General features: G+C 51.3%; 1 protein-coding gene across 1 annotated transcript in view; it reads right to left on the bottom strand.

Annotated features, from left to right (window-relative positions):
* Positions 1-304: 304 nt before the first annotated feature.
* The window catches only part of emsy (EMSY transcriptional repressor, BRCA2 interacting), a 56,849-nt gene continuing 44,601 nt past the window's right edge, over positions 305-12,552 (bottom strand). The window contains exons 15-20 of the mRNA XM_072447013.1: positions 9,939-10,100; positions 8,891-9,112; positions 8,096-8,226; positions 4,364-4,801; positions 3,257-3,619; positions 305-2,739 (exon numbers count right to left, since the gene is read on the bottom strand). Coding sequence (XP_072303114.1) covers positions 2,560-2,739; positions 3,257-3,619; positions 4,364-4,801; positions 8,096-8,226; positions 8,891-9,112; positions 9,939-10,100 — 1,496 coding nt within the window. The 3' untranslated portion in view covers positions 305-2,559. The remainder of the gene's footprint in view (positions 2,740-3,256; positions 3,620-4,363; positions 4,802-8,095; positions 8,227-8,890; positions 9,113-9,938; positions 10,101-12,552) is intronic.

The following is a 12,552-nucleotide window of genomic DNA, read 5'->3' as shown; positions in this document are numbered from 1 at the left end:
TCCAAGACTCAGATACATATTTGAACCGGAAACATTACTTTAAAAAGCTTTCTGTGGCCTACAGACTTAATTCAACTGGACAGTTGTAGCGTGAAATGGGAGGAGAGAGGATGAAGACATTCGGCAAATGGTCACAGCTGGAATTAAACCAATGACTTGGCGTCGGTAACAACCACCCGTCTACAACGCCCTAAACTACTGCAGATATCTGGAAGGGACACTTCACTTTTTCCTCCTTTTCAGAGTTTTTAACGTTCTGAGGACAAAGTATTTAAAGGTTTTTCAATAATTACAACAAAAAGCTGTGGTGATTCTACTCAGTTCATTTATTGTGAAGATTAAATGATTGTTTCTGAAATCGTTGTGTGGTTTGAAAAAGTAGAAAACAAATGCACAGCTGAAACACTATGCAACACAAATGCAATCCTGGAATCATCTCGTATCTTACAAAAGTACAATGGACTTCACATCAGTTCCATATCCAGTCCACGTGAAGCTCTGTCTTCAACCTCTTTCAGCGCAGAAAACCTCCCTTTGTCGTCCGTGATGTGTGAGCCGAGTTAAAAGCAGAGCATGGACGTTGAAATGATGCTACCTACAAACGTAACAACCAAAACATCAAACATTTCACTCCAAAAATGACACGCAAGAATCCAAACGGCGTTTCCATTTCTGTTCAGTGAGTTTCTTCACAAGTCTCACTGGAACAAAATGGGCGTGAAAATCTACAAAATATGGTTCATCCTCTTTAGAGTCACTTGGATCACCACATTTCAGATAGATAATAAAAAGCGACTGCTCTGGCAGTTTGACCTGTGACGTTGGTTTCCGTTGAGGTCAGAATAGTGTTTTGCTGTATGTCTGTGCCTGGTTTATATCCACGGGTTTAAGAGTGATGAAAGTCTAGCACCGCACAGCTAGCAACTAACAGTTCAAAATAAAATATCTGTCCTCAAATATTGGCTATAAACCATGACTTGAACCCCATTCATGGGATGGGAAAGTTCCAAAGAGCCTGTGGTTTCACTTTGATATAAAAGGTAGAATTTGCTGCTGTTGATTCTAAAGTCATAAAGGAGATGACAACAAAAGGTCTTGACCTTGACATAATCTCATGGTGAGTAGTCTTTACTAGATTAGATTTACTTTGTAGTGTGTACATCATTTGGTACTTTCCCCCTCTTCCACCCACTCGACCACAGCACATGCTCAACATCCATGAGCCACGTTTCGACTGGCCCTCGTCCCCAGAGCCATTCACTTTAGAGCGCACGCTTCTGTCTCCAGGCTCCGGTCCCGAGTGACCTGTGACCTCACCACAACAGAACTCATGCTTTGGGTAAACAGGAACACGTTTGCCTCATTTCTTTGACTTCTCTGCATGTGAGGGGCGTGGCTAAAACGAGCGTGTGTGAGGGGCGTGGCTAAAACGAGCGTGTGTGAGGGGCGTGGCTAAAACGAGCGTGTGTGAGGGGCGTGGCTAAAGCGAGCGTGTGTGAGGGGCGTGGCTAAAGCGAGCGTGTGTGAGGGGCTTGGCTAAAGCGAGCGTGTGTGAGGGGCGTGGCTAAAGCGAGCGTGCACAGGAACAGTTTTGCCTCATTTCTTTGACTTCTCTCAAAGCCTCGACGCCGCGGTTGAACATCTCTTTATGTCTTTGGCTTTGGATCATGTCAGACGCTTTATGAGCTGGAAATATCAGATTGTGGCTCTTGACAAAGCGAGTGCTGTGCGGCCATGAACAGGAAACGGCTGTTGCTAACGTGCTTTGCTAGTGCTGAGTTGCTAAGGCTCCACATAGTCGTTAGCATCAGTGGAAACACGTCAAGAGTTTGGAGACAAATGATTCTTTTGTGTTTCTCTGCTTCATGACTCTCGTTCTTTCTGGTCCAATCATCTCGCGCTAAAGTGTTCTGGGAGCCAAAAGAGAACCAAACCGCTTTGGAAGCTAGTACCTCTCACTTACTGTAAACAGAGGTAGGTAGAGTTTCTAAAAATGGTTAAAGTAGAAGTAGAAGGTACTGGTCCAAGAAATAACTCAAGAGTAAAAAAAAAAGTATTTGGGGAAACTATTACTCAAGTAAGAGTCATTTCAAGGGCGTAATCTCACAAAATGAGACAAATTAAATCATATCTGAAAGAGCGGCGCACGAAATATTTCACTGCTTACAGCAAGGCCTCTCATTTCCTGGTCTCAGCACGCAGTTTTACTGATTGTGATTAGACGACAAAAAAGAAACGTCAGCTATTGCAGCGTTTCAGAAAGGACTGTTTGACGGTCGGAGGGGAGAGCGTTCCTCTAGTGTGAATGAAGCTGAACGCTGCTCCAGGGAAGAATGTTAAAGGCTCAAAACTATTTCTGTAAGTAAGAGACTGTTACTTCAAACCATGTCTGCACTTAAATAGACCGCTACAGTTCACTTACGAACTGTAGCAAGTGAATCAGTCGAAACGTGGCTTTACCCGGGCGGATCATTTCACTCCCTCTGAACCATGACACTGTACATTTGTGGAGTGAGAACGCAGCCAATAGAGAGTGGGTTCTGCCTGATACAGCGGGCTCTACGCCTGCTCGGAGGGACTGGCCGTGGCCTCGTCGTTGCTGCTGTCCACTTCCGTCTCCATGGGGCTGTCCTCCTCCAGCTGCTGGCTGGTGTAGTTGGTGATCTCCAGGAAACCGCTGGGCTCCACCACCACACTGGACTGACTGGAGTCAGGCAGGATGGAGTACTGAGGGATCACCTGCAGGAGCACAGCAGTTAGCTACAGCGGGCAGTTAGCTACAGCGGGCAGTTAGCTACAACGGGCAGTTAGCTCAAAAGGGCTGGACACACACAATAGACTTTCATGTTTGAGACCAAAAATCACATCAACTCTAAAAAGCTGTGATGACTTTAGTTCTTTACATGATACAACGGCACAAGAAGAGCCTCATGATGCTTTAACTGTGAAGAATGGATGGTTGTATTTATCATAGTTTTCTAGACAATAGACTCACACTCGTGTAAAACACACATGAAAGTGGCATTATTAAATTAAAATGTAAAAAGAGAAATACAATTTAATTGTAAAGTCATCAGTCACTATATTTCAACCGTAAACTAGTTAATAAAAATAATGGATAGTGGCAGCCCTGGCAGCATGCTTGTGTACACATACCAGTAATGACGTACTGAAGTACTGAAGTACTGAAGTACTTCAAGCCTTCTATCATGTAAATCTCGTGTTGTGCAGTGGTCAGTGGGTTTGGTGGTGTTACCTCGATGACGTCCATGTCCTCCTTGCTCCGCTGCGCTGCTAGGCTCTGCAGACAGCTGTACTGGGGGCCCTTACTGTGGGAGCTGCTGATGAACGGCCCAGACTCCAGGGCCTGCACCTCGCGGGCTTTCCCCAGGGGCCCGCAGTCACTGGACGAACCCACCACCATGGGCTCTGTGCAGGGGTCAATCTCTGCTTCCATCATGGAGATCTTGAGGATGTCCGACACAGACTTTTCCCCTGAGGGCCCGGAGCTGGACTCAGGCAGGAGCTTAGCCGTGGCCTCTCCGCTGGTGTAGGTGGCTGTGGTGTGAGGGCCAAAGGTGATCTTTGTGACTGTGGCACTCTGAGTGATGATGGGCAGCTGCAGGAGAACACAGAACACGGGCCTTAACTCACTGCACACAATGTCCAAATATCAACCGCAATATTCAAAAGTGTTCATTTCTGATCAAACATGATTCAAAGCAGGAAGAGAAACAGAATGTTGCTTGTACAGAACGTACGAAGGTTCAACTGGCGTCCAAACTTATTCCCCAATTGCCTAATGCGTTTGGATTATTCTAATAAAGCCCTTTTCACATTGGTCAGATATAAGAGCAGAGTTTATCGTCATGCTAACAGACATTAGCATGCTAACAGACATTAATTAGCATGCTAAAGGCTCACCGCCTGCTTCGAGGAGAATACAGCACTAAAAAGTATGTGAACCTTTTAGGATTCCGTGGAGTACTTTGACTGTAGTGTTCATGTTTGTGACTTCAACGACCATCACATACTTTTTCTTGCCACTGTAATTAGATGCAGACAGCACACAGCGATCTCATTCTAATCTTAAGAGCTGCTTACACAATATCTGTAGACGACACATGAAAAGATGTCTTTTAGCCCTTTGATGAAAAGTATATTGCAGTAGTATATCTCAGGAGACTCGATGGTTTCACGTCTTAATGTATTAGAAACGGTCAAACAAAAGCTTAACATTGACAAAACGAAGAAACCCGTTTAAACAAATTCACCTTTTAAAAACCTCCAGTATGACAATAGAGAGGTGAGTTAACACTGTGGGACATGGGGACAGGGGGCCCTCATCTGGACGTGCACTGACCTGGCTGGCCGCGCCCTTGTCCGTGCTGATGGGGTGGTGGGCTTGCAGAGGGGGCGGGTGGGAGATGTCTGTGCGCAGGGGTCTGTGGTGCGAGGTGGGGGCATGCTGGAGCCTGGGCAGCTGGGGGGTGACCGGAGGCTTGGTGGGGGTCCCAGGAGCGGAGCCCTTGCTCGAGGCCTGCGCCAGAGCGGTGGCGGCGGCGGCCTGGTCCTTGGGGCTGTGGGACGGCGTCTGCAGGGACTCTCTCATCAGTTTGGGGGGCTTCTTGGCGAGGGGCGGTGTGGAGGGGCCGAGCTGGGCCCTGCCGTGCAGCTGCGGGGCCTCCTGCTGGGCGGGGCTCTGAGCGGAGCGATAGAAGAGGCCGGTCTGAGGGTCCAGAGTGTCCCCCTCCACCTCGCTGACCTCCAGAACACCCTCGCTCTTACTGCTGTCTGACACCTACAGGGGAACAGACATCAGGACACTTGTGGTGCCACTTTATGAACTACGTCTTTGTTCATGCTTTACCACGACCAGTCAAGACGTCGTTATCATAATGGACAAATAAGCTTAGTCATTATTTAAGTAAGGTGTGAGGATGAAGGTATTACGTAGTACAAACCCTGAATTATTCTTATTCAACGATTTGTCCATTATGAATGAAGCCTTTGTTTGTGTGTATTGAGGCTGATAAAAGTGCAGTCATCATACCGAGTGCTTAACATGTCAGGGTATTGCTGTGTTAGTGACTAAGCCTGAATAATACTTGATTGTGTTTTTCACTCTTGAATGGGATGATGTCATTTCAAGAGAAAGATCTAAAACATAAATGCACAAATGTGGAACCGCATCAGTTCTACCAGTGATTAGACCCTAGCACTCGCTGTATTACAATAAAGTATGCATATTATCCACTTTATTCAGGCTAATAAAGATGTAGTTATTACTAAGTGTTGTTTAAGTTAAAAGGTGCACTATGATTCCTTCCACTCCTCAAATATGACATCAAACATGAGCCTGCACAATACATGCTGCTTTAGTGTTACTGTATTGGTGCTTTATTTGCCCAAGAGAACAAAGACACTATACACTGTGATGTTTCTGATGAAGGGCTGCTACTCACTTTACCTGTAATGTTCCACAGTAGGACATTAAACATATTTATCTAGCTTTTGTTCCATTGCACTCGTTTCCAGCTGCTTCAGAACCCACAGTGAGCTTCTGGGAGTGGGCTCGCCTCTCCACAGATCTTACTGGGGACATGTTCAGATGACACCAGTGTTCACCAGCTCTTCTGCTTTTACGTCAGAATCTAAACTGTGTAACATAAAACCCGTTTGCTGATGACTATGATCTATTAAATGACACGCAGTATCAACCAACCGTCATTTAGTTTCATTTACAACGGGTGTTTTTGTTCCAGAGGAAGTCAAACGTTAGATCGTCAGTAAATCACTGGAGGTGGAACAGGTTCCACCGATACTCGTGCTTCAGAACGATTCCTGCGTCAGCAGGAAGTCCGGAACGCGAGGGAAAAGTCCAGACGCTCGAAGGGAATCCCCCACGTCACACATGGCGTTTGTGACGTGATCAGAAATTACAATGAAAATCCATGTGCCACAATCATAAAATCAATCAAATAAACCACAAAAGGGCTAAAATATCACTTCATGCTCTTGTTTGGAAGATGTTAAACGTTTCTACAATTCTTTTGTAATAGTTTTGATTATAGTGCACAACAATTGCCACGTTATCTTTATTTTTGTACTTCTACCTGTAATAATAATATATGCAAGACATGCAAGTTTAATATTATACTGTGGAACATGAAGAGGCAAATGAATACCATCTCCATGGAGACGAGCAGTCGTTCTACTGAGCTACATTAAACATTACAGGGCTTAAGTATCACACCAGCTTAAATATGATGTGAGCAGAGAGCGCACTGGAATCAAACTGTTACAGATCATGACCTTTTTCTCAGTTTTCTTCAAATGAGCTTTTGAATGATTCGCTCTGCCTCGCTCTGCCTCTGCCTCGCTCTGGCTCTGCCTCGCTCTGGCTCTGCCTCGCTCTGGCTCTGCCTCGCTCTGCCTCTGCCTCGCTCTGGCTCTGCCTCGCTCTGGCTCTGCCTCGCTCTGGCTCTGCCTCGCTCTGGCTCTGCCTCTGCCTCGCTCTGCCTCTGCCTCGCTCTGCCTCTGCCTCGCTCTGGCTCTGCCTCTGCCTCGCTCTGGCTCTGCCTCGCTCTGCCTCGCTCTGGCTCTGCCTCGCTCTGCCACGCTCTGGCTCTGCCTCGCTCTGGCTCTGCCTCGCTCTGGCTCTGCCTCGCTCTGCCTCTGCCTCGCTCTGGCTCTGCCTCTGCCTCGCTCTGGCTCTGCCTCTGCCTCGCTCTGGCTCTGCCTCTGCCTCGCTCTGGCTCTGCCTCTGCCTCGCTCTGGCTCTGCCTCGCTCTGCCACGCTCTGGCTCTGCCTCGCTCTGGCTCTGCCTCGCTCTGCCTCTGCCTCGCTCTGCCTCTGCCTCGCTCTGCCTCTGCCTCGCTCTGGCTCTGCCTCTGCCTCGCTCTGGCTCTGCCTCGCTCTGCCACGCTCTGGCTCTGCCTCGCTCTGGCTCTGCCACGCTCTGGCTCTGCCACGCTCTGGCTCTGCCTCGCTCTGGCTCTGCCTCGCTCTGGCTCTGCCTCGCTCTGGCTCTGCCTCTGCCTCGCTCTGGCTCTGGCTCTGCCTCTGCCTCGCTCTGGCTCTGCCTCGCTCTGGCTCTGCCTCTGCCTCTGCCTCTGCCTCGCTCTGGCTCTGGCTCTGGCTCTGCCTCTGCCTCGCTCTGGCTCTGCCTCGCTCTGGCTCTGGCTCTGGCTCTGCCTCGCTCTGGCTCTGCCTCTGCCTCTGCCTCGCTCTGGCTCTGCCTCTGCCTCGCTCTGGCTCTGCCTCTGCCTCTGCCTCGCTCTGGCTCTGCCTCTGCCTCTGCCTCGCTCTGGCTCTGCCTCTGCCTCGCTCTGGCTCTGCCTCTGCCTCGCTCTGGCTCTGCCTCGCTCTGCCTCTGGCTCTGCCTCGCTCTGGCTCTGGCTCTGCCTCGCTCTGGCTCTGGCTCTGGCTCTGCCTCGCTCTGCCTCTGCCTCGCTCTGCCTCTGCCTCGCTCTGCCTCTGCCTCGCTCTACCTCGCTCTGCCACGCTCTGCCTCTGCCACGCTCTGGCTCTGCCTCGCTCTGCCTTTGCCTCGCTCTGGCTCTGCCTCGCCCTGCCTCGCCCTCCCTCGCCCTGCCTCGCTGTAGCGGCGCTCTGCCTCGCCCTGGCTCGCCCTGCCCCTGCCTCGCTCTGCCTCGCCCTGCCTCGCTCTGCCTCGCTGTAGCGGCGCTGGTCATGGCATGCACCATGTCTCCACCACGGGCCATGAGTCATCTCCAGGTCTGTACCACAGGGTGAGCTGGTTTATACATGTCAAGAGCTCAGAAGACACATGTCGTTCTTAAAGAGTACATTATATTAGATATATATTATATATAAGAGTACATTATATTACATATATATTATATATAAGAGTACATTATATTACATATGTATATATTATATATAAGAGTACATTATATTACATATATATTATATATAAGAGTACATTATATTACATATATATTATATATAAGAGTACATTATATTACATATATATTATATGTAAGAGTACATTGTATTGCATGTACATAAAGACTGCTTTATACTGCTCGTTTCAGACCACTGAAATTTGGATTCAAATGTAGAATGTACCGTGTGGCTGAAATGTCCAGAGGTGCTCACACAGGAGGAGGCAGAAGAGGGCATAGCAACAGGAGCGGCCTTCAGCGTCTTTCCCAGAGGCTGAGCAGAGGACACCAACAGCTCCTCTTCTCTCACTTTACCTGGAAAAGTACACAAGCCCACCAGAGGCATCCTGGGTAAACATGATGACTTTCTCCATTTCCTCCCTTTAAACACTACAGTCACATAGTACAGCTCTAGAACATGTGCTGCTGGTTCCTGTGGTGTGGTTCCTGTGGTGTGGTTCCTGTGGTGTGGTACCTGTGGTGTGGTACCTGTGGTGTGGTTCCTGTGGTGTGGTTCCTGTGGTGTGGTACCTGTGGTGTGGTTCCTGTGGTGTGGTTCCTGTGGTGTGGTTCCTGTGGTGTGGTAGCTGTGGTGTGGTTCCTGTGGTGTGGTTCCTGTGGTGTGGTACCTGTGGTGTGGTTCCTGTGGTGTGGTTCCTGTGGTGTGGTTCCTGTGGTGTGGTTCCTGTGGTGTGGTACCTGTGGTGTGGTACCTGTGGTGTGGTTCCTGTGGTGTGGTACCTGTGGTGTGGTTCCTTTGGTGTGGTTCCTGTGGTGTGGTACCTGTGGTGTGGTACCTGTGGTGTGGTTCCTTTGGTGTGGTTCCTGTGGTGTGGTACCTGTGGTGTGGTTCCTGTGGTGTGGTACCTGTGGTGTGGTACCTGTGGTGTGGTTCCTTTGGTGTGGTTCCTGTGGTGTGGTACCTGTGGTGTGGTACCTGTGGTGTGGTTCCTGTGGTGTGGTTCCTGTGGTGTGGTACCTGTAGAGACCGCCCCTGCGCCTGGCTCTGCGGGGGTGGAGGTGGGAGGGGTGGTGGAGGAGGAGCAGGAGGAGGTGGTGCAGGAGGTGGGAGCTCTCTGGGGCTCAGGAGGGCCCTTCTTCTCCGGGGCCAGCTGCAGGGGCGGGGCCAGCTGCAGGGGCACGACCATCTGACTCAGGTCAATGGTGTGCTGCCTCACTTTGGCCTCGGCCTTCTCCTTCACTGTGACAGGACCATGTTTAAGGACTCAAACGTGTTGTACAGACAAACTTTAGGGTCTGCTAACGCAAACAGTACGGCCCCTGTCGCTCCAAACCAGACAGCGCACCTGTACAGCCCCCAGCAGCACCTGTCGCTCCAAACCAGACGCGCCTGTACAGCAGCACTCTCCTCTGACCACTCACTTGTCTAGTGTTGATCCAGGCCGTCCTGTGCCTCTGCCCCCGCCACTCTAACGGAACAGCTCAGTCCACTCTTCAGAAGTAAAATATATTATATAGAACTACACGGAACACATTTAACCCTGCGACGAGCTGGCCCCGGTCCAGGGTGTACCCCGCCTAAGGCCCAAAAATTTAAACGCACCACTTTGGTTTTTGCTCCCATTATTGTACACAAAATACCCATTTCATCACACACACACAAGTCCCAAAAGTGTTAACATTTAAATGAAAATTGTGCTTCAAATGCATACTTTACATATCCTGTATGGGCGTGGCCTCTCACCTGTGCTCTGTGAGTGGGGCAAGACTGTAGGGGCGTGGCCTCTCACCTGTGCTCTCTGGGTGGGGCAAGACTGTAGGGGCGTGGCCTCTCACCTGTGCTCTGTGGGTGGGGCAAGACTGTAGGGGCGTGGCCTCTCACCTGCGCTCTGTGGGTGGGGCTAGAATGTAGGGGCGTGGCCTCTCACCTGCGCTCTGTGGGTGGGGCTAGAATGTAGGGGCGTGGCCTCTTACCTGCGCTCTGTGGGTGGGGCTAGAATGTAGGGGCGTGGCCTCTCACCTGTGCTCTGTGGGTGGGGCTAGAGTGTAGGGGCGTGGCCTCTCACCTGCGCTCTGCTGCAGCTCCAGCAGGGCCTTGATGGTGGAGGTGGCAGACTGAGACTCCCCTGTGGACAGCTCCTGGTAGATGATGGTGGGACCAGACTCCACAGACACCTCCTGCTCCGCCCACTCCGCCTCTCGAGAGGACACCATGTGCACCACTGCCTCTGCAACACACAGTCACAACACAGCGTCACAACACACAGTCACAACACAGCGTCACAACACAGCGTCACAACACAGCGTCACAACACAGCGTCACAACACGCCGTCACAACACGCCGTCACAACACGCCGTCACAACACAGCGTCACAACACAGCGTCACAACACACAGTCACAACACAGCGTCACAACACAGCGTCACAACACAGCGTCACAACACAGCGTCACAACACGCCGTCACAACACGCCGTCACAACACGCCGTCACAACACAGCGTCACAACACAGCGTCACAACACGCCGTCACAACACACAGTCACAAAACACCATCACACACCGCCACGACACACCGCCACACACACACACACACACTGTCACAACACACAGTCACAATACACAGTCACAACACACCGTCACAACACACCGTCACAACACACCGTCACAACACACTGTCAAAAAACACCATCACACACACACCGTCACAACACACCATCACACACACACCGCCACAACACACTGTCACAACACACCATCACACACACACACCGTCACAACACACCATCACACACACACCGTCACAACACACCATCACACACACCGCCACAACACACCGTCACAACACACCGTCACAACACACCATCACAACACACCGCCACAACACACCGCCGCACACACACACCGCCGCACACACACACCGTCACACACACACACCGTCACACACACACACCGTCACACACACACCGTCACACACACACCGTCACACACACACCGCCACAACACACCGCCACAACACACCGCCACACACACACCGTCACACACACACCGTCACACACACACCGCCACAACACACCGTCACAACACACCGTCACACACACCGTCACACATACACCGTCACACACACCGTCACAACACACCGTCACACACACACCGTCACAACACACCGTCACAACACACACACCGTCACACACACACCGTCACACACACACCGTCACAACACACCGTCACACACACCGTCACACACACACCGTCACACACACCGTCACAACACACCGTCACAACACACCGTCACAACACACCGTCACAACACACCGTCACACACACCGCCACAACACACCGTCACACACACACCGCCACAACACACCGTCACACACACACCGTCACACACACCGTCACAACACACCGTCACAACACACCGTCACACACCCACCGTCACAACACACCGTCACACACACCGCCACAACACACCGTCACACACACACCGCCACAACACACCGTCACAACACACCGTCACACACACACACCGTCACAACACACCGCCACAACACACTGTCACACACACACCGTCACACACACACACCGTCACACACACACACCGTCACACACACACACCGTCACACACACACACCGTCACAACACACCGTCACAACACACGTCACACACACACCGTCACACACACACACCGTCACACACACACCGTCACACACACACCGTCACAACACACCGTCACACACACACCGTCACACACACACCGTCACACACACACCGTCACACACACACCGCCACAACACACGCCACAACACACAGCCACACACACACACCGTCACACACACACCGTCACACACACCGCCACAACACACCGTCACAACACACCGTCACACACACCGTCACACACACACCGTCACAACACACCGCCACAACACACCGTCACACACACACCGTCACACACACACCGTCACAACACACCGTCACACACACACCGTCACACACACACCGTCACAACACACCGTCACACACACACACCGTCACACACACACCGTCACAACACACCGTCACAACACACCGTCACACACACACACCGTCACAACACACCGCCACAACACACCGTCACAACACACCGTCACCACACACCGTCACCACACACCGTCACACACACACCGTCACACACACACCGTCACAACACACCGTCACAACACACCGTCACAACACACCGTCACACACACACCGTCACAACACACCGCCACAACACACCGTCACACACACACACCGTCACAACACACCGTCACACACACACACCGTCACACACACACACCGTCACACACACACACCGTCACACACACACACCGTCACACACACGTCACACACACACCGTCACAACACACCGTCACACACACACCGTCACACACACACACCGTCACACACACACCGTCACACACACACCGTCACAACACACCGTCACAACACACCGTCACACACACACCGTCACACACACACCGTCACACACACACCGTCACACACACACCGTCACACACACAACGTCACACACACACCGTCACAACACACCGTCACAACACACACCGTCACACACACAACGTCACACACACACCGTCACACACACAACGTCACACACACACCGTCACACACACACCGTCACACACACACCGTCACACACACAACGT

This window comes from Eucyclogobius newberryi, unplaced genomic scaffold, assembly GCF_026437365.1.
Source record: "Eucyclogobius newberryi isolate DKJ021-1_F unplaced genomic scaffold, fEucNew1.0.hap1 SCAF_15, whole genome shotgun sequence".
Classification (NCBI taxonomy): domain Eukaryota; kingdom Metazoa; phylum Chordata; class Actinopteri; order Gobiiformes; family Gobiidae; genus Eucyclogobius; species Eucyclogobius newberryi.
Note: the sequence above shows the minus strand (reverse complement) of the source record. Positions and strands in the feature narration are given on the sequence as shown.